Below are 22,313 nucleotides of genomic sequence, written 5' to 3' on the forward strand. Positions count from 1 at the left end.
CAGTTCACCTATCGAGAGCTATTTCTATTCTTAAGTTTCGCTAAGCGGACGCTAATTCGGCAAAGACAATTGCACGGGGCTGGATCATTGTCCTTCCAAGCGCACAGGAAGAGCTCACTTGAAACTCTGTAACCGAGCGGTGCCGCTTTTCCAATCCGTCACCCTCACAACGCTTTTAAAGCCCAAAGTCCGACGCCTTCCGTTCCTCACAACACAACCCAAGCCCTCCCTCCCCCAGCCCCGGGCACCCCCCGCGTGTCGGTGCGCCCAGCCGCCTGCTTTACACTTGCAAGCGGAGCTGCGGGTGCAGCCGGGACGGCCGCGGGCAGCCCCGGGGGGCGCCTCCCGGTGCTGCCCCTCACCTGGGCAGCGCCCGCCCCCCGGCCGCGGCGGTGCCCGAGGCGCAGCGCCCGCCCCGAGCCGCCCCCGCGGGACCGGCCCCGCCGCCTCCCGGGGCGACGCAGCGCCTCGCCGCGGGCAGCTCCGCGCCCCCGCCCCGCGCATGCGCCGGGGCCCCGCTGAGGCGTGGGTCAGGGCGCGGGGCAGGTCCGGGCACCCCTCACAGGGCGCGTGTGCCCCGCACGCCGCGCAGGGAACATCCCGAGCTGCGAAGCCCGTGGGGGAAATGAACCATTTCTCGCTTTTCCTGCCAGGAAAAGGCATCGCGCGGGGTGCGCCGTGAGGTTTCGCAAAGTCAGCCGCAAGGAGCTGTAGGAGAGACTGACCTGAGCCTGAGGAGACCTTCCTGAATGACCTCATCGTCTGCCGAGGAACCTAAAATCAGAGAGCCGGAGTCAGTGCCGTGTACGCTGTACCCGAGTACCATATTTAATTACCCCTGCTCCAGTTTAACGGCTCATTAAAAGGCCATAAAATGCCAGCGCATTGACTCTGTGAAGTGACCTGTAAACTTATTAACTGTGCCAGACTTACCTAGCTCATCAGAACCACAAAGAGATAACCGAGACATGGCATAAAACCCAGCCGACTCCCTCTCCCCCTCTTCTTTTAAAGCATCCTTAAAAGCATTGTCCTACTATAAAAGCTCTGCAGCTGATGACAGCAGAGGGAAGAGACACAGATTTGCAGGATATTGGAAGGTGTTCTTTTCCTTTATCAATATTTAATCGCAATAGGTAACTTAAGAACTAGCGACTCTTGTCTTTACTACGCTTAAATTGTACAAATTAAGCACTCAGTCATACGCTGTATATGATTTAAAAAGTGGTAAGAATTATTCTTTGGCGTTCTTCCATGGTCAAAACTGTAACTCATTGCGAATCTCTGAGTATCAATACAAAAATGCTTTCAATTACATCAGCTATAGAATCGCAGAGCATAATTTGTGATAATGCTACACGCTAAGTCTCCAGGAGAACAAAAGCAATTAGTCATAAAATACAGATGTTTGGCTTTGCTGAAACTCCACGGAAAGTGTACTTTTGATCTAGCTAAGAACGGTCTAATTACGTACAAATATCAAACTGTACAAATATCATGCAGAAAGTGAGTGCCAGAGATGGTAAGAAGCATGGAGGAAAAGACCTTATTTTTGAAGTCAGCTTATTACTTCCGCTATCCAGTTTGTTTAATAAATGAAAGATGAATAGATAGGAGCATGCACAAACTCACCTGCTACAAGCCTGTCCTCGTCACCCTCTGCTACCTTTTGATTAATCCACTTTAACTAAAACCCATCCAAAGCACACACTATCCTCCTGTTTGATGTAAGCCTGACTCTCTTTAAGAAATCTGAGATTTGTCTTTTTCGCATTTTAAGAGCATGCCCCGACTGTTATTCTGCCTTTTTTTTCCTTTTTCCTAAAAAAATAGGATATCCCAGTAGGACTTGGCAAAGCCTGAAGATGAATGGTAAGGACAAATGAGAATCAAGTTTCTCTAACTTCCTTTTCCCCTACAGCCAGCTATCCTGAGTCCTTTACAAACACCAGGAGTTGGAAAATGGGATGGCACTATCTTCCCTTTCAGTGCAACAACTGTAGCAAGTGAATTCTGTTCCTCTTCTTTCCTAATAACTAAGTTTTCCACAAGAATTGTGTGGACTTTTGCTTTGTATTGAACCTAACCCTGCTTTTACACCTTCAAGCACTGAAGCCCAATCTCTGTGCCTGCTTCTTTGTTCTGCCAACCTGTGGCTATGTGGCTTTTGTGTCTTTCGGATTTACTTGCATTATTTATGCAACATAATGAAATATGCAAGCATAGAGTAAAGGATCCGTTCTTGGCTTTGACATGTAGTCTGCTTCAGTTTATGAAGGGATTAAAAATAAATATTTAGGGGAGTAGTGCTGGGACTCGAAGGGGTAAAGCACAGTTCTTAAAAACTGTAGCAGAAAACAGCACAAATAAGTTATTCTTGTTTCCAGTATCACTCTTCCAAAATATATGTTAAGCATTGCATATTTGAAAACACCCATAAACCTGTGAGTAGAAGGGGGTGTAATTCTTTATTATTATTATTATTAAGTAGAAGGGGGCATTTTTTTAATGTACATTACAATTTACATTACATTATGTACATGTTACATGTACATTACAAATTACAACTACTATAAAGTAGTTGTAATAACTTGCTTCCCAATATGACACACAAAACTTGCCACAAGGGATGTTAGCATAGAAAAGCCTGAACTCATGTTGGAACCAGATAGTTTAAATGGGAAACTGATTGGCATGTATTTTATTTTCAGTACTTTCCTACTGAAAGTCATAAGAAGTCTGTCACACATAAATGGAAGCAAGTTTGGATTATGAAACGACTGCTGGTCAACTCTCCTATGCCTCCCTGTACTACACAAAATGGAAAAAAAAGTATTTTGGTATGTTAGTTTCGAAACTATCTTGGCATTTACATTAACTTTACAACTGCAAATAACAAACAACTATTTAGGAATTATGTACTGGACAGCAAGACATTTTTAGAGAAAAGGTAACTTTGAAAGCAATCCAAACTGCATTCACAGTGTGCAGAAGGATTCTGTGACAACAGGCACAACAAATAATGCAGCTGAACACCATATGGAATTATTTCAGGATAGGAAACACAATGAAAGGAGTTGAAGACAAACTGACAGACAAAAACAGTAGTGCACCTCCACCACATTACAGGTAGCACATTGTACAATTCGACTTACTTATCTAACAACTTACATCGTTTTTGACAATAAGAAGTTTTTGACAACATCTTATTGGTCACTGGAAAATAATAGCAAGTTTATACCTATTTTGCTTTAAAAAATCTCTTCAATAAGCAGTGTTTTGATTTTCAGATCATAAACTTACTAGATAAAGCAAGCTTGCTACCTAAAAGATTTAGAAACAAAATTGCTTGAATGAAAGTAAAACAAACACTTATTCACATTTAAATAAGTTACATGATTTTCTCAAAAAGTAAGTCAAAATAATTTTTCAGATGTTAAACCTTCTGCAGGCAGTGGTAGCTGGGAGACTAATTTCTTCCATGGAGTAAAGCCACCAGTATTTTTTTTAAGAATGGATACTCTAAGAACGGTCAGTGTGCAGAATTTGAGAAAAAAAGAACATCAGTGCTTCATGTTGCAACATTATAAAGAGGAAAGGAACAGGAGGAAACATGCCAATGTTAAGGGAGCTCCTTAGTAGAATTCATCAGTAGTGAAGACTTAAAATGATGAATGCTGGAAAGTATATCAAAAATTGAAAACCTCTTTATATAGAACCCTAGCATAGAAAGAGCATAAAATAATCTTTATATTTTTATATTCTATTAACATTTTATAATTAATAACCTTTGTTGTCTATCTTTTGAAACAGTCAAAAACAAACAAACAAAAACCAACCAAACAAAAAACTTCAAACTTGATTTAACTTTTAAACTTGTTTTAAGAATATTTACATGTGTTTTTTTTTAATGTACAGTTCTAAATAATGGATTTGCACCTGAGATGTTTTCATTGTTTTAACTCTCCTGTTTTTGTTTCATTAAGTAAAATAATTAGAATAGAATGAAAAAAGGTTCTGTGCGTCAGTGTCCTTACATAATCGCAGAAAGAAAAAAAAAACACAATTTCATTTAGTCTAGTCAAAATTTGTTTTCTTCCACACTTCTTAGTCCATTACAGTATTAACAAGCGAATATAAAAGCAAGTGCATGTGAGAATTTCAAGCATCAATGTTGAAACATTTCAAAAGTGCTGATTCAAGAAAATCCATTAAACAATAGCAAACGAAAATCTGGTCTTTCTGTTCTAACTGGACCCTGTTCTGTAACTGCTCTGAAGTGGTAATTATGGCTTGAAGTAAATAAAATCACTTGGTAATAGCTGAGGTATACTTTACCCAAATATAAGAAGAGGCTAAGCATAGCCTAGTTGTTAAAAAAGGCAGCACACACTTTTTAAGATGAAACATACAGTTATGCAACTTTTAGCTGCCTGTAAGGTTGTCATTTGACTACAGTGGGGACAGGAACAGAGAAAGGTAAAATGTGCTGCCAGCACTGTTATGAATCTGATTCTTTTGACCAATACAAAAGGAACAATAAATCACACTGTATCCGATTCAAAGCCAGTGAAACCCTGCCAACTATATAAATAGGATCAAAGTTTTTCTTTAAAATGTAATACTATTGTTATATATGGGCAGTATTTTGGCATTAAAAATATTTAGGATTCATTTAGATTAAAACTTTAATACCATATTAAAGCAACACGGTGAACAAGATTATTTTGACTTCAGAATTGAAATTAGATACATGGTTCTCATCTTAAGCATATTTGACTTAGTATAATCTAATTTAATACACTCTGCATTTAGATGTGTGTAGGTTAAGCAACTGAATGATTTTTTAAAAAGTGGAATAAGTAACTTTAAACCAATGTTTTGTAAGAGTCAAAGATGACTTTTTTTTTTTTTTTTAAAAAAAAAAAGCATGACTATTTAAAAGAATTAACACCTCCACTACTGCTCTTTTTCCTGCTTTGTTTGTATCTGCAGTATTTTGTTCCCTATTTACAGTTGCTGTGGGTATTTTGAAATTGTCTCTAATTGATTTACCATGTGTTCTCTATGTTCCTAAGCAAATGAAATTATGAGAAACTACCTTCTGATTTTATTATTTTGTTTTTAGAGTGTTTTTTTTTTTTTTTTTTTTTTTTTTAATATTTAAATCAATTACTTGTTACGAAAAAATCCTTTGGATGCCACAAGTCATAAGTCATAGATAGACCAACATATTTTTCATAGTTTGATCATTAACTTATTTTGTAGTTATTTATGCATGTGAAAAACAACATAATTTCTAAGTTTATAAATAAGTAATAAAATCTGTTTGCAAACAAAACAATACTATATAAAGCCCTGCAGATATATACTTTAATGGCCAAATAAAGAAAGACGTGTACACCCACTATGGTAACAAGGTGAGTTAAATTTTTATTTTTTTAGTTAAAGGAAAAACCTTTCCCATTGTTCCTAATTACACCATATTGAATGTCTATTGCTCACATTCAGTGTAGAAATACCACGTTTTTCATCCAGAATTCTATGTGCTTTTTCTCAATGCAAAACCTTTATTTAACCAGGATTAAAGGTGTTCTACAAAAAAACTGTATAATTTATAACTTTTGTTTAGGTTATAAAAACACACTTGGCAACTAAGAGTTTATCATCCCATCGAAAGTGATTGCACTACAACAAGTTTTATTTGAAAAAATATTCTACAGGCTTTTATTTGTTTTTATAATAACTTTAGTATGGTCTCCTCTCAGAGATTTTGTACGTTTACCAAATATTTGTTTTCATGGAATTTCCCCTTAATCTTTGACATATTCTTTCCCTTGCACATAATCTTTGTTTTATTTTTACATGCCATTAACCTACAAAACATAGAATTTTATTTTTGATCACTTAGTTATTATTTGAGAATGTCAGTAGATTTACATATGGATTCTTTTGTCATATTTTTATCATAATGAGCTAATATGAATATTGACACTTAGCAAATAACAAAATGATCAAACCAAAGGATATACAAGTGAAAGAAAAGATTGGTGTCTATATTTGAAACGCCAACATTAATTTTTGGATTAATCATGGATTGTGCAGAGTATATGGTATTTTTCTAATTTTAACTAGAGCTTAGAGTAGTCCTATTATAAGTCACTGTTTAAAACAACCAAGCAAATAAAGTAATGCAATGGTCATTTTTTATACATTTTAGTGTAGATAGTTTATTAATTCAAATTAGAAAAAAGAACACAGGATTATCAGTGATATATAACTAAAAAGTCATGATCTCTAAAATCAAAGTTTAAAATCCTTAAAAATTAGTGCACGCATCAGTGAATTTGTGCAGGTGATAGTATCTGAAAGAAAAGTAAAAACTTACTATGCGACACAAAAATACTAGAGAGGATACAAATTTTAATAGTATAATTTGTGGACATTATCATAGGTGTTGCAATATTGCACCTGGTGCAAGTATGTATCAAATGTTACCTACACAATATATATTAAATATGCTTAGAATATTAGGGAGACTGGGTTTAAGGTATATGTGATACTATTAGTGGAAATACTGAAATAACGCCTTCAAATAGTTAACAATCCCAAATCTTAAGTAGCGAAAAAATACAACACTGCTTATAATGAAACAATAATCACATATGTACATACTAGTTAAGTGAACAGTCTGTGCAATTACTGGACACTGACAGGGAGAATGCTGCAGACTCAAAGCTGGATTTTTGGGAAGAGAAGTGCTTTGCTATGAACAATAGGTATGCACAGCAATGCCAAAATGCAAATACCTGCAATGTAACTTCATTGAAATCATAGTATCTATCCCTAGAATATACCTCCTTTGCTAAGATCACTGAAAACACACAGAATGGCTACTCTTTTCTTCTCACTAAATACAGACAGTAGATTATTAAACGTTAGATTAAGAAATTGATGTAAATATTTAAATTTAGACAAACCTGCATTTGTCAGTAACAGTGGCACATAGTCAGGCTTAAGCCACATTCGAGAAAGGAAGGAATTGTGTAAAACTACCTCTATTTCTCTGTTAAAACCGACTAGTTAAATATTACAGTCCTTGCTTTTCTGTATAATTAAGCTTTTGTTCAACCGTGAAAAAACTAGAAACTGATTGCTTGAAAATGAGCTGCGTGACCTTTGTCCCGGTTTGTCACCTTTGACCTTTAATTTGAAGACCCTGGATATCAATTCATTCTATTTTTAGAAGCAGCATGTTAAAAAGTCCACGCGTTTTTAAATTTTGTATCCTCACGTACGAAACATCTCGGGTTGTTTTTCTTTTTCTGACGTCTACACGCCAAACCGGGGGGTGCATTCGGTTTTTATTATGCAACCGCATTACACGCAGCGTGCAATGACAGCAAATGAACACTTGTCTGTGCGGTGCAAAAACAAACCAACCTTATTATTATATTAATATTTTTTTTTTTTCGTGGAGCGGAGATGCCGAGGCACCTTAGAGCGAATTCGGGAAAATAAAATGCCTCCAGATTGCACGCCTTTCGAAACGCAACGCCTCTTTTCCGAGAAAGAAAGCCTGCATCTGTGCTCGCATCGCTGCTCAGGCTGCCTGTGTTCTCTCGCACCGCTGTCCCGGCGGTTACCCGCTGCTCGCCGATCACCCGCTGCTCTCCTGTTCCCTTTCCCGGCGCCTCTCCACGGACCCAGCCCGCGGCTCAAAGCAGCGCACGGCTTCCAGCCCCTGCGAGCCGAGCCGAGCCGGGCAAAGCCTCGCCGAGCCCAGCCCCCGGCGGCAGGGCGCCGTTCAGCACTGCGGCCAGCGACAGCCGCCGGCCGAGCCCAGCCCAGCCCAGCCCAGCCCGACGGGGCGGGCACGGGGCCGGCCGCTGGGTGCAGCCCCCCCGGGCCCGCTGGGTGCAGCCTCCCCCCGGGAGGGGTCTGCAGGCTGGGGGGGGGGGGAGCACGGGTCCTGCTGCTCCTTGGGCTCCGCGGCTGAGCGCTGCAGCCTGGCGGTGCTACAGGCAGCAGCCGCTCGGGCCTAGGAGGGAACCGCTCTGGGTCTTTTCTCCTTGGTGCGTTTAGCACTCTTCCTCTTCTGAAACGCTAACGCACCCGGGTGATGCATTCCCACGTCAAAATTAAAAAAATGAGGCGCTGCTGAAACTGAAGGCACGTGCCTTTCACGGAAGGAGCTTCCAACACAAAAGGCAGCCGTTTGTTTGCAGCACAGCAACACAGGCACAATTTTTACCCCTCCTGTTCCTACCGCACAGGGTAACATCAGCCCTGGTCACTACTTCTGCCGCTGCCTACAGGGTTTGTTTCACTACAGCAAAGGAAACTTGGCTTCCCGGTGTATTAATAATTAAGGTAATAATTTAATTCAGTATTGATTCTTACTACTCTATACCGAGGGGAAAAAACAGTGTAATTCCTTAAAGAACTGTGGCTTCGTTGCCTCTCTTATCAGCTGTTCTCCAAAGAAGCCTGACAGCATTGTCCCCCCTAGAGTTTCCTTCCCATGTTTTTTTGTCTGTTTTAAAACATAAATCACTGCTGTAGTTTTGTAAAGCAATGCCTGCAGGTATCAATCTAATAAGCACTACTGCTCTTTAATGCAATATTGCATCCAGATATTAAAATTAATTACAACCAAATTTAAGTGTAATTGTTTTATTAATAACCGATGCCTTGCTTGTGACAGGATGTTTCTCTATACCTGTAACTATTGCAAGCAAGATGTGAAATTCCAAAACAGCCTGCGAGGTGGGGAAAAAACAACCCTGCGTATGGCCTATTTAAAAAGAAAAGCGGGATGTTTACGTAAGGGAAAATTGTAAAATCTTTAGCCGAACTGGTAGAGTATCACTGTGTCTTCTTTCCCCATCACTGGGAGAATGCCACACACAGCTTATTAGCAGGTGTGAGCAAATTAACAACGGGGAAGAGAAAAACAAGCAAACGAATCAAATCTCTTTAGGTAATATGTTTATCAGCTCAGAGTGGATAATTCCCCCGTGTTAAGACAGAAAGAGATTTGAAATGAACCTGGAGCTGTCAGATCCGTTCCGGGGACGGCCACATCTCACCGGGCAGCAGCTGGGGCAGGGGCAGCTCAGCGCGGAGCTCACCCTGCAGGGAGCCCTCCCTTCAGCTCACCTCCCGCCGCTGCGAGGCTTTCCCCTACCCCCTGCTCGCTGCATCTCCCCGGGGCCGCCCGTGCTCGCCACCGAGGCGCGGCCAGACCCCGTTAGGCAAGCAGCAGGCGAAAACACCATTGTGCTTCCCCGGCACCAGCAGCAGGAGGAGGAGGAGGAGGAGGAGGAGGCGGCAGCCGCCGGCCTCGCCCACGCCCGCAGCCCGGGGGCGGCTCCGCCCGGCTCCCGCGGTGCCGGCGGGCACGGGGCAGGGCGGGCGCTGCCGGGGCGCTCTCCCCCTCAGCACCACGCGTCCCCCCCCGCGGTGCCGTCCCCACCTCCCGCTCAGCACCGTGCGGATCCCGTTACCGGCCCGGCTCCCCCCCCCGAGCCCACAGCCCGGCCCCCCGCGGCCCCGCTCCCCGTCCCCGGCCGCCCCCCGGTGCCGGTGCCGGTGGCGGAGCGGCAGGCAGGCAGCCAGCCATTCAAAATGGCGGCCCCGCTCGCCTTTAAACCCCGCGCACGGCCCCGCCCCGGCCCCGCGGCCCCGCCGCCGGTTCCCGCTGCCCCCCCCTCACCCTCACCCTCCACACCTCCGCCCCTCCCCTCCCCGCTGCCCCCCGAGGGCTGAAGGCGCCGCCCGGCGGCCCCCACGCTTCGCCCTCCCCTTCACACCCGTGTCCCCCCCCCCTTCCCCCGGTTCCCCGGGGCGGCCCCCGCCATCCCGTGTCAGCAGCGGGCCGCCCCCTGGCGTCGGGCTGCCGCAGCGTCCCGCCGGGCCGAGCCCGAGCCCGGCAGGTGCCGGGGCGCTGAGGAGGAGGAGGATGAGGAAGGCGGAGGGAGGGGGGGGGGGGGGTCTCGCTTACCTCCCGCGCGCCATGGTGGTGGCCGGGCTCGGCGGGGCGGCGGGCGGAGGGGCCGGGGGAGGGCACCCACCGACGGGCGCCTTCCCGAGCCGCTGGGGGAGGACGCGGAGGAGGACGAGGAGAAGGAGGAGGATGAGGAGGGTGGAGGAGAAGGAGCCAGCCGCAGCGAGCCAGCCAGCCGGCCGGGAGGGGCGGCGGGCAGCCGCGGCCCCAGCGCTGCCTCACGCCGCAGCCGCCGCCGCGCACCTGCCCGCCCGCCTGCCCGCCGCCCTCACGGGCGCCCGGCGGCTGCGCGCGGGGGCGCTCGAGGGCAGCGGGAGCCCGCGGGCGGGGCGGGGCGGGGCGGGGCCGGGCCGGGCAGGGCCCTCCCGCGGCCCCCGGTGGGGGCTGAGGGGCTGAGCCCGGCCCCGCGGTGCTGGGGGTCGGGGGGTGCCTGAGGGGGGGGGTGCCGCCGGGCAGCTGGAGCTGGGACGCAGGAGGGCGGCCAGGTGGGGTTTGGGTGTCTCCAGAGGAGGGGGCGCCTCAAGGGGAGGCTGGGGAGCACAGCTCCGCTTGGGTTTATTGGGGTGTAGGGCTGGGAAGCTGCTCTGTGAGTGTCTCCCAGGGGAAATTGAAGTAGCCGTGTTTTGCTAGTGCTCCTAGTGCTTGGCTACGCTACCTAAAATTAGTTGGAAAACCAACCAACCAACCAACCAACCAAACCAAAAACAACAACAAAACAAACAACGCAAAACCAACCAAACAAAGAAATCACCACAGCCAGAACTTAATTTCTCATTTTTTCCCTTTGTCTCCAATAGATGAGGAAAAGTTCTTGCCTGGTGTTTCATCTTTTTTTCATCATTTTCTCGGTTAAAGAAATCTATCTACCTGTCTTGCTTTTGTGCCCTCGTTATATGGCACAGCCTGCTTTTATAGCAAGCTTGTATAAAACAAATTACATATTAAAAATAAACAGAATTCAACTCTTTCAATAAATAACTGAACTGCAAATAGCTTGAAGGACTGCACAAACACATGCTTTTATGCCACGTTCCATTTCTCAGCTTTTAGTCATTGTGCTTGTTCATAGGGTTTCCCCTGAGAACTTGGTGGAAAAACTGTTTCTTCTGATGCAGATTACACAGATCTATGCATTTTCATGAAGTACGAGATCTTTTCTTAAGGTGATCTGTTAATGACCTGCCACCACTGGTGAAAAAGCACTAAAGATACTTTGCAAAACAAAAGTGCTTGAAAAAGCACTTCTAATTTTCATGCTATATATCCCACTCAAAGCAAAACAAAATATTTAGCTTATTTGTGCTGTGCTGCTCTCAAAAATATTCACTGGAATAATACATGAAAATGTGTCATAAAATCATTAAATATATATATGTTTTTCTAGTGAGGATTACTAAAGCCCACTTTAGGGAAAGAAAAAAAAAAAGAAAAAGAAAAACGTTGAATAAATGGTGCTATTTTCTATTTTTTAACAGTGAACAGTGCCTCCCACTGAACATTAGAGAAGGAGGAACTGAGATGCTGATCGTGGAGAGGAAATTTCCAAGGTTCCAGGTAACGGTTTTTTTGGGACCTTCCTGGATTTCTGGAGACTGGTCCAAAGCCAGTGCTTGTAGACTGTGGAGGGTTGCCCCTGTTCCATTCCCATTGCCTCCCAGAGCAGAGCGCATGCACTCATGTTATCCTGCAGAGTCTTTTGCTCAAACCATATTTTGCTCAAACCATATTTTCTTTCCTGACAGTATCATCTCCAAGCTGCCAGCCCCTTCGTTAGTCGTGCTTTATGCCAGTGTAATCGGGGTCTGAGTAGGCACTTCTGGAGACTGCCTATAGTTTTATCTACAATATTTTTATGAACTGTTATTTCTTATAGATGGGTGTGTTTTTGTCAGCCATTACTAAAAATGCCTAAAAATTTCCCATTGTATGGCAGTTTTCCAGTTACTTACATCTTCGACAAGCTAGCTCTTCAGTATGATTTTTTCCATGCCTTCTGTTGCAGGCTGTTTACATTTTTCCTAGTAATTTACAGGAGGAAGATTTAAAAAAAAATTTTTTTTGTCCATGCTGAGATGTTATTTTCTTCAAAACAATCTAGTGGTCCCATCCCTAAGGGTGTTAAGGCAGGAAAATGCCTTCTGTTGTTTGTGTGGGTGCTCTGTCCAGATCTGGCTGAGCTGCTGCCCATTGCCTAACTGCAGTTTGCACATGCGGAGAGGCTTTCTGAACAGCTACAATCTGCAGAGATCTGGCTGGGACTCAGAATCCCCAAGTCACTTTCAACACTCAATGGTCTTTTGAAGTGAATGGGTACAGTTCTCGTGCTCCCCCTTCCCTGCACCATAGCCAGGGCTACAGGATCTCAGAAAAAGCTTTCCATGGATGCTTTTAGCTGCTACTTCTCCTGAATAGGTTCCTGTGCTGGAACTGAAAACAGGGATCTCTCTGCTTTGTCCTTTTAGTGACCCTTACTGCTAGCACCCTGGAAGCATGAAGGAAGAAGCTGTTTGAGTCAAACGGAAAAAAAGACAAATGGCAGGCCACGATGAGGAAAAAAGTATATTAAGAGAAGGGGTCTCCTGAGATCGGGATAGCACAAGAGGTAAAAAGCCAAGTCTAGAGATTAGAGACTTACTGGCCAAGAACATTTCACCTCATATTAGCATGTTTATTTGCTAGCATTGTGTAATCTACAATATGCAAAGCATGAGTTACAGAAGACTGGGTTATTGTTGGCTGGAAGAGATGTTACCAGCATCTGTGGGAAGCAGCAGCATCTCCTCTGCTAGGTTGTGAGGGCAGGGACAGGGGGAGTGTGTGTGGGTGAGACTGACTGCAAAACCACGAGGGAAGCATGGGAAGTTTGTGGGAGATTGGGATACGCTGAGAGAAGGAAGAGAAAAAGGGGCTGGGAACACAGTGGAGACAGAAAAGAAGGTTTAGGTGCTTGTCTGGAAAATGGGAACTGAAAAACTTAGTGAAATAGATTAGTTAAGGAGCAGCAAACAGAGGCAGGACAGAAACGTGGAAGAAACTTGACTGGAACCAGTGCGTGTCTGGTGTGTCAGCATCCTGGGAGCATCCCCTCCCAGGGGTTTGGCTGCCCAGGTTAGGGCCACCTTAGCAATAGTGTTGCTGGTCACCTTGAAAGAGCAAGCCAGGAGAAACCCCAGTGAGGGCCTGCTGCTCCAGGAGCTGTTTTTAAGTGGAGGCTGCAGCCTTTGTTCCCAGCAGGAACACCAGAACAAGGAACATTGCCTGGCCCTGCTGCTCTGGAGCCTGGTTGGTGACGCATTTGACCTCAGTCCTCATCCCATGGGCTTGCGTGGACCTTTTCTTGTGGCTTCACATCCCAGCAGCACAAACTTACAGGGTTGCTCCCTCAGCTTGGAAAGGCATTTAACAGGTATTCACCCTAAAGGTCTCAAGCTTGGTGAGAAATCATGGTTACCATATCCTCCATATAACCCCATTTTCACTGATTTTTTTTATAAACACATCAAGTGTAATGTAAAGCTCAAACAAAGTCAAATTACTATAGTTAAGTGTTCCCCGCATTTTTACTGCAAAACTGATATAAAATATGCTATAGAAGGACTCTGATGAGGGTCTTGTTTTCTGTTCCCTGTTTTCTTCCCCCAGAACTTGCTCAGGCCTCACTGAAGGTCCAAACTGGGCTGTGTGTCATGGCTAGCAATGACTATATGCAGTTACAGAACTCTCTTTTTTCTCCTTTTAGCCATTAGCCTCCTTCTTTGCCCTTTGGGATTCTTCTAATTTTTTAATGACCCAATGAAAATGTTAGTAACAGAAAATTTCCTATTTTTCTTCTGTCTTCCTCCTGTTTTATTTGCTTTTACCAGCGGGGCTAAAGAAAGTGTTTTTGTTGTTGTTGTTGTTTTGTTTTGTTTTGTTTTTATTAGTTTAGAAAAGCTGTGCCAAAATACGCTGTTCTGCTTTATTTTGTGGCTTTGTGAAAATCAAGCAGCATTTTATGAAGCTTTAAATTTTAATACAAGATCCCCACGAACATTCAGTTCCCAAATCTAGAGAGATATCTAAGCCCATGAGCATTCAATATGGTAATCAGAGAAAAACGTTTTATCACAAATGCCTTCTTGTACATTTACTTAGTTGCAGCCAAGTCAATTGCATTTCAGTCAAACCTTTATTACTGGCACACTAAGAGCACTCTGCCAAGTCTCAACGGTTGACTTCAGACCTTTTTCTAAGCCTCTAATATTTACTACCCTTACAAGACCGCATTTAATTCGAAACCAGTAGCAATTTTGCCTTCTTTCAATGAGCGATCATTTCTTTTCCTGGCCCTCTGGCTCAGCTCTGCTAATTGGAATGGAAGCTGAGGTTATGCTCATTATGGAAGTTGGTGCAGCAACTGAGTTGTGGATGTCAGAAACTTGCCAAGGCATCAACTGATGATGGGTTGATCAGGAGGATCAGTATTCGGCTTTTCATCTAATGCTCATTAAAAGCAAGAGCAATAGCAAAGAGCCCCTCCTGGTGTAGGATAAGGGATTTACGGGAAAGCTGAGTTGGTGCCTAGGATTTTCAGACTTAAACAATTACTTTAAAAGGGCCACAGTCACATTTAAATACTGTTTTTAGGAATTCACCGACATATACTTGGCAAAACATTAACATTTTAATGCTTTTAAAATCAATATGTATAGCCTTTAAGAATAACAGTCCTAAGAAAATGTTAGCTCAGTGTTAGGAATTAATTTTATTTTGTTATGACCAGGACTGGTCTGTGAGTTTTATTGCATTACATTGTATGCAGTTTTCATCAGCTCAAACTGTCTGGATCCTTACAGCAGCTTGATTTAAGGAGTTTGAACTTCTTTCCTTGGGGAACCGCAGGCTCAAAAAATTGAATTGTTAGCTGGTAAGAAAAAATTACAGAACATTTTTCAAAGTATACAGTGGTGGAGAAAGGAAATGATTGCTTGGAGTTGGGGGCGTAGAGTGTGAAAGTACCGGCTTCATGATTCTGTGGGTGGTAAGCCACAGTTGGTTTCTACATTTACTTTGTTTTGTTGTTTTTTTTTCCATCTACCTTTATTCCAGTCACAAGAGCTAATTACAGTCATTCGGGTCAGCATTGCTTTCTTCTAGTGAATACTGAAACAAACAGGTAGAGAAATTAACAAGATTGAGAAGGAGTGCAACTCCACTGGACTAGGATAACACACAACTAGACCAGTAATTTCCAAGTGCTCATTGTCAGTGTCACTTTCATTGTTAATCATGAATTTTAAGAGTGAAACCTTAATTGATAAGCAGGGCTTAAAGTGCTCAAAAATATTGTTTCAACAATGAGAGTGTTTCACTCTTGTGTTACGTCTGCCACTTCAGTGAGAATCAATCAGAATTTGCTCACAAATTAATTGCAGAAGTGCATCATGCTGCTAAAAGGTGAACTGTTTGAAATCTTAACTGATTAAAAAGTAGAATGCTTTCATATAGGAGTCTTCCTTCACATTTCCCATACCCTTTTAATTAAAAGAAAAAAAAAAAAAAGGAGAAGATAGAAGCACAGTGATTAAATACATTTTGATTTTTTTTTCTGTCTTTCTTCAAAAGTCAGTGTAGTCTAAGTCCCAGTGTGCTTGCTGTCAGAGCTAAACTGAAAATAACTAGGCAGAGTCTAAATAACAATGTGCGTGGGGAAGGAAGCACAGTATGGATATTTTAGCAAATCCTACTTGTTTAATCTTTTAGGTATGCAAAGAAATTGAAAGATAACAGCGAGAGATAAAAATCATGGAGCAAAAAGAGACAAAGATGTTCTCCTTGTCCAAAGCTGAGCTAGGAAGCAGAGGATCAGCTTGCTGCGGGAACAGGAAGATCTCGGGACTTTTTCCAGCAGATCCTGGAGTATAAATAACAAAGGCACGGCCGAGTCTCCAAATAAAGCGAACAAATCAGTTAGCCACAGAATAGTGAAGGAGGCAAAGGTTCTCTGTGCAATCAGGGAGGAAACACTGCTGATGAAAAGGAGGGCAGGGAAATTGGAGCGTCAAAAATCTGACAATCACTGAAGGACCGAGTAGCGTGCGTTGATGAAAATGCTGAAGAGAAGACTCCACGCCAGAGCCAGGTGGAAATGGGGAAAGAAGGGACACAGGGCTGGAAGTCAGCAGCTGGAAGGCTGGGTGATGAACTGTGAACATGTTAAAAAATGTCCAACAGTCTGGTATTTTCTCTCTCAGAGACAGAGCAGTGGCACCACGTGACAGGTACTCTGAATTTATTAGGCTTAATAATGTAGGCTACTGAAGTGCAAAGCTAAATCCATTGCTAGAAAAACTCCACTGCAGGCAATGGAAGTATCAAATCAATTATTGTGGACCCCCAATACTGCAATTTATAGAGATTGATGCATGTTTAAGTAGCCAAGTGTGCAACTTCTAGCTTTAAGCCCGGTCCTTTCCCCAAGCAGTTTTTGTACTTCAGCAATACATCATTCATCTAAGGAGCTGAAAGCTGCTCTTCTATGTGTTTCTTCAAGTGCCATGCTTCAGTTTTCATGTGATAAAGTATCCCCTCCTAATCCTAGCTCTATTTTAATTTATCAAAACACATAGACCTGAGTCTCCATTTCCTTTTATTATCAAGAGATAAAAATGGTAGTGATACAAATTAGAGGAGAGGAGACTTTTCCATCCTTGTATGATTGATTATTCATGCTGGAAAATACCACCCAATAAATAAGCGTGGAAGACTCTAATTGTCTGTGAATTATTTTGGTAAAAAACATTCATGGCTTGACTCATATATCATTTTCATGTTATTTATTGGTGCCCATTTGTGACCCTAATTAAATAAATAGTTGCAGGTGACCCAATATTAACAGAAGAATGATCATTTCCTGTGGCCCAGTTTCATGAATGCATTATCTTCCTTTAAACCTAGATTTCTGCACTGGGGAACAATAACATACCAGTGCTGCCTCATGGAATCTGCCTCAATTACCATGACCTTTGGTTTGCTCAACCTTTTCCTTCCATTGTTAACTATACATGCATTATAGTTTCTATAGAAGAGATAATGTGATCATTATTAAAAATCAGGCTTACTTTCTTTCTTTTAAAGAAAGGAGAAAATATGGAGAACCCATAACAGCAAACAAACGAGCCCAGAAAAAAGTGAGGAGATGGAGCATTCACGAGATTTAAAACTGGACTCAGTACAGCCTGAAACAGTGCAGAGATACAATGCAAGTAGGAGTAAAACAACTAATTCTTGGACAAAGCCAAAGATATTTGCTGTTATACACAGCACTTTAAGGTGGTGTAGTTTTGGTTTTGTTTGTTTTTGCATAATCAAGTGTAACATCAGTGAAAGACGACAGATTAACAGCCCTCTGAAAGACAGGTTTGCAGTATTTGAGCACGGGAAGTTGCTGAATTCTTGCAAGACACCATCTTTTGGTCCTGGCTTAGAGGATTTATTTCTCTTATTTTCATAAATAAGAGTAAAGTTTGGAAGAGGATGTTGCCTGGATGACATGATACTACCCTCAGAGGTAGGTCTTGGTTCTTTTCCCAGGTCTGAACTCTTTTCATCAGAACAAGCAGTTGCTCAAGTCACAGTTTGAGATATTCTTCAAGCTGGAAGGACCACTGGAAAAAAGCATTCTGCCTAAAGCTGATTCTGGCACAAATGTGTGCCTTCCCTCAGGGGAAATTGTCCTAGGGAATGGACTTGGCAGAAGTACTTTTTTTTTTTTTTTTTTTTTTTTTTTTTCAGCTAGATGATTTTTACATACAGGTGATTTTTCATCTAGGAAAGTCCCCTGGTTGTGGTTCACTGTGCAAGGGAATGAGAATGATTTGGGTGGGAAGAGGGGGAAGCCCCCCCATTTGGTATGTCTGATTTAACTGCATTCATCAGGTGGGAACAGAGCTATCAAAGGTTGCTGTGGACATCAACAATACCAAGTCCACCACTAAACCATGTCCCTAAGCACTACAGCCACGTGTTGCTTAAGAACCCCCATGGGTGGTGACTCCACCAACTCCCTGGGCAGCCTGTTTCGATGCCTTTTGCATGAAGAAGTTCTTGATATCCAGTCTAAACCTCCTCCGGTGCAATGTGAGGCCATTTCCTCATGTCCTGACACTGAATATCAATGAGAAGTGCCTTTTCCAAGCTAAATGACTAGCTCAGCCTCTCCTGCATGACAGGTGCTGCAATCCTCTAATCATCTTAGTGACCCTCTGCTGGAGCTGCTCAACTTCTTATAGAGATATACAGGACATCAAACATATGCCTTTACCGGGTGTCAATAACCTGGTATAAGTGCATACTTCAAATATTTGACATTGCTTAGCAGCTTGCAGTGCCCTTCTTACGCTTACAAACATTTTGATGACTTTCACTGCTTCATAATCTGCCGTATATAGGAGTAACCAGGGAATTGCTTTTTCTAACTTCTCTTTAAACACTCATTGCTTCTAGGAACCCCCCTAAATCAATGCCAATATTTTTTCTTCCTGGTCTCTACTAAGTTCCTTTGAGCCTGTAGGATTTTATCAAAGATTTGGTTTTACTTTTGAAAGGAGAATTATTAAGAGAAAAGACCGGAAGAAAATGGGCTGAGACAGATCCTGTAAGTTCCACTAAGACAAGTGCCAAGTCCTACAGCTGGTGAGGAATAATGCAATGGGTCAGCATGTGCTGGGGGCTTGCTGCCTAGAAAGCACCTTTGCAGAGAAGGACCTGCAGTCCTGGAGGACACCAGCTTAAACATAAGTCAGCAACAGGCTCTTGCAGCAGAGAAAGCCAACAGCACCCCGGGCAGCAGGATGCAAGGGGCATTGCTAGCAGGTCAAGGGAGGTGATCCTTTCCCTCCACTTAGTACTGGTGAGGGAAGTCTGGAGTACTGCATCCTGTTTTGGGCTTCCCAGTACAAGAGAGACGTGCTGGACTGAGTCCAGCAAAGTGCCACAAAGATGATTAAAGGATTGGAGCATCTGCCATGTGAGGAGAGGCTGAGAGAGCTGGGGCTGCTCAGCCTGGAGAAAGAAGGCTCAGGGGGATCTCATCAAGTAGAGAAGACAGGGCCAGCTCCTCTCAGTGGTGCCCAGTGAAAGGACAAGAGGCAATGGGTATGAAATGAAATACAGAAAATTCCATTTGAACATACTTTGAAGATGATCAAAGGCTGGAACAGGTTGCTCAGAGAGGTTGTGGAGTCTCCATCCTTGGAGACCATCAAAATTCGTCTGGACACCCTGCTCTCAGTGACTTTGTTTTGAACAGAGGAGTTACATAAGATCATCTCCACAGGTCCCTTCCCACCTCGGTGATTCTGTAATTCTGTGATCTATGAAATAAAGCAAGCCACGTACAAGGTGTCACAGTAGTTATCCTAGATGAAAGGGAAGACATTGAAAGATATTTGTTTGACTCTGAAAAGATCCATGGTTTAATTTAACATTAGCTAGAAAGGAAAGGAGAACATTAACAAATGGAGGGAAAGAAGAAGATGTAGCAAGTTGGAAAAACCTAGCAAGGCAATGTGGTAGAAACAAGGCTGTTCTATAATAAACATGGAGTGTAGCAAGTAGTAAATAGTAAATAAAGGGGTCCTGCAGAGGACAGGCAGCAGAAGGATATATGTTACAAAAGCAGAAATATATAATTGTCAGCACAAGGTAATAGCTTGATAATAATGAAATAGTAATGCAAGTACTTAACTCATATGGTGCCTGTCTTCCATAGGTCTCCAGGCACTTTCGCAGAAACAAAAAACAGGCATAAACACACAGCTGGGAGAGAAGAGGCTTGATGCAGAAATGGAGCATTTTTCTAAAGGAAGCTTAATTACAAACTGGTTTTGGTGCTAGGGGTAATATATAAGCAAAGAGTGAATTGCAAACTAGAAAATGAAGCTAAACATAAATATAATCAGAGGCAGTATAACTAGTATAAATTAATTTTAACACAGGACCAGACTCTTCACTGGGAGCAGATACCTGCAGCTTAGCTGGAGCTGTATGCAGCTGCATGGGACCATCTGGGTGGGACGGTTTGCAAGCGCAGTGCTCAGGTAAGGCTGTTTCAAAATTAAGAAAAGTGAGAGGAACTTCAGTTCTTAACTTAAGTTAAGAACTAACTCCATGTTGTCTGGGTGGAATTTGTAATAGTGGAATATGATACAGAGTTAGTGCAATTAAAGTGCATTGTGCAAATTAGAGCTGGTCAAATAAATAAGCAAGGGTCTGCTGAATTCAGACCATGGTTTTAAACAGGACTCAGACATGTTTTTGGGGAGCGGAGACAACCAGCTTGTTCTCCATCTTTTGATTAAAAAAAAAAAAAAGTAAAAAAAATTGGGAAGTCCTTTGTTTTCTGCACATTGCAGAGCAGACAGCTTTCAAAAAAAAAAAAAAAGTCTTAAAAAGGGAAATTCTTCCCTTCCTCAAATCTGCTCACTTAAAACAGTAACATATCATATATTGCAGTATGTAGATCTAATTGTATCACAAGGGAACATGTTCATCTTGTAAGTCCTATTGGCACTGAGAAAACTGTGTATCTCAGGACTAACAAGCTCCTTGTCTTCTCAGGGATGAGAACCTTCCTCTGTGCCTTGGCCAATTGGCCTGGGGTAGCCAGGTCTGTGTTATTAAACGCTCTGCCTTTCAAAGACACAACTGAAGATGGTCCCTCCATGCACTAACTCCTGAACTGTGCCTGAAAATTGCTGAGCTAATTGGTTCAGTGTTGGAGTAAATTCCTGTGTCAGACCCATTTTCTGGCACTATTTAGTTTGCCACTACACATGTAACCATATTTCCTCATCACACTATCTGAATGCCTCATAGCCATTGATGGGTTTTATTTCTTATGGCAGTCATGAAAGAAAACAAACTATTTTTCTAATTTTACAGACAGGAGTTGTGTGTGCAACATAAATGAAAAAAAAAACATTTTCTTGTTGTCACTGATGCTTATATGGATGAGCTGGGAAGTGAATCACTCAATCACCTCATGTTTAGCCTACTGGACTATTCATTAGACTATTGTTTTCTTATAAAGCAAAACCTTAGGAAGTTAAGCAAATTAAATTTGATTATACAATTTTACAGATTATTTAGGGTTTTAGTAAAGCTGAAACAACTGAACAGATCAAGATCATGTAGATCATGGAGATGTCAATAAATATGAATAAGACATCAGCTGAAAATGCTGCTCTAATATAACATCTGTGCACTTCATGTGCAGATTTTTACATTTAAGAAAACATTCAGTTTTGATTTAAGCCAAGGGGAATTGCAGATCTAACCTGATACAATAAGCACAAGATGCTGCTTCATCACAAGCTGTTTCATCACAAGTTTTCATCACCTTTTAGATAAAGAAAGGTGCATACATACGTTTACACAATTTGTTATAACTTCTACACCACCCATTTACTAAGTCATCATATGTTAGCTCTTTGGGTTCTCTACAGGGATATCATAAAGACAGAATATGATCTGATTTGAGGTAAAACCCCCAACGTATTTTACAGTAAGTATTTTAAAAGATTGTAAAACTTACAATGTGCTAAACAAACTTATCAAACACAAGATCTCTTAAGAGAACAGGAGTAAACACTGTGTAATTACATGGCATATATATCCTACATCAAAAAAAAAAAAAGAAAAGGGGGGAGGAAAGATAAGCAGTTTTGAATGAAAATGTCAAATTATAACAGGAAAGAATTCAAAAGTTGTAGATTAGTGATGTATAATAGAAATAGTAATTTAAGTAAATAAATTCACTACCCTAAGTAAATGTTCATCTGAAGTGCCTCATGAGAGTAGTTCAAGAGTCCTTGAATGACTGCATAATCTTTTGATGGTTTCAGAAGTTCTTTTTTATTTATTGATTACTGCTGTAAGATGACAATCAGATAAGATCAGTGTTCTCCTAATTGTGCTCGCTCCACCATGTAGCAGTGCTACTTGTCAGTCGGCATCCTTCCAGTGCATTACTTCTGGTACTTACAAAAATATTAGCCTCACCCTAGAGATAAGAAATTAAGACATAAAAGAATAAATTGTTCACCATTACTAAGTGGATCAGTGACAATATTAAATGTAGAGCATGGAATTTGGGGAACCTATTCTGCCTATTAAAATTTCTCTCTCCCATGGGAATCTGATTCCCTCTCTGTTCCATTTTTACAGCACAAGAATAAAAACATCCATTAATGAAAGACTTTAGAGAAAAGATTTTTTTTTTTTTTTCAGTTTGTTAGCTTCAATTCCCATTGCCTTTCTAAAA

The 22,313-nt window shown here is 42.4% G+C and overlaps 1 protein-coding gene and 1 long non-coding RNA gene across 3 annotated transcripts in view; one reads left to right on the forward strand and one right to left on the reverse strand.

Annotated features, from left to right (window-relative positions):
* LIN28B (lin-28 homolog B) overlaps positions 1 to 10,257 on the reverse strand; it is a 98,127-nt gene extending 87,870 nt beyond the window's left edge. For both annotated transcript variants that reach the window (XM_068677821.1, XM_068677818.1), the window contains exons 1-2: positions 10,007 to 10,257; positions 726 to 774 (exon numbers count right to left, since the gene is read on the reverse strand). In XM_068677821.1, the coding sequence (XP_068533922.1) occupies positions 726 to 759 (34 nt within the window). In that variant the 5' untranslated portion in view covers positions 760 to 774; positions 10,007 to 10,257. The remainder of the gene's footprint in view (positions 1 to 725; positions 775 to 10,006) is intronic.
* On the forward strand, positions 7,402 to 16,760 carry LOC137854439 (uncharacterized). The gene is made up of 3 exons (XR_011095164.1): positions 7,402 to 8,373; positions 11,492 to 11,563; positions 15,752 to 16,760. It is a non-coding gene; the product is annotated as an uncharacterized lncRNA (long non-coding RNA).
* The last annotated feature ends 5,553 nt before the right edge of the window (positions 16,761 to 22,313 follow it).

This window comes from Anas acuta, chromosome 3 (genome assembly GCF_963932015.1).
Source record: "Anas acuta chromosome 3, bAnaAcu1.1, whole genome shotgun sequence".
NCBI lineage: Eukaryota > Metazoa > Chordata > Aves > Anseriformes > Anatidae > Anas > Anas acuta.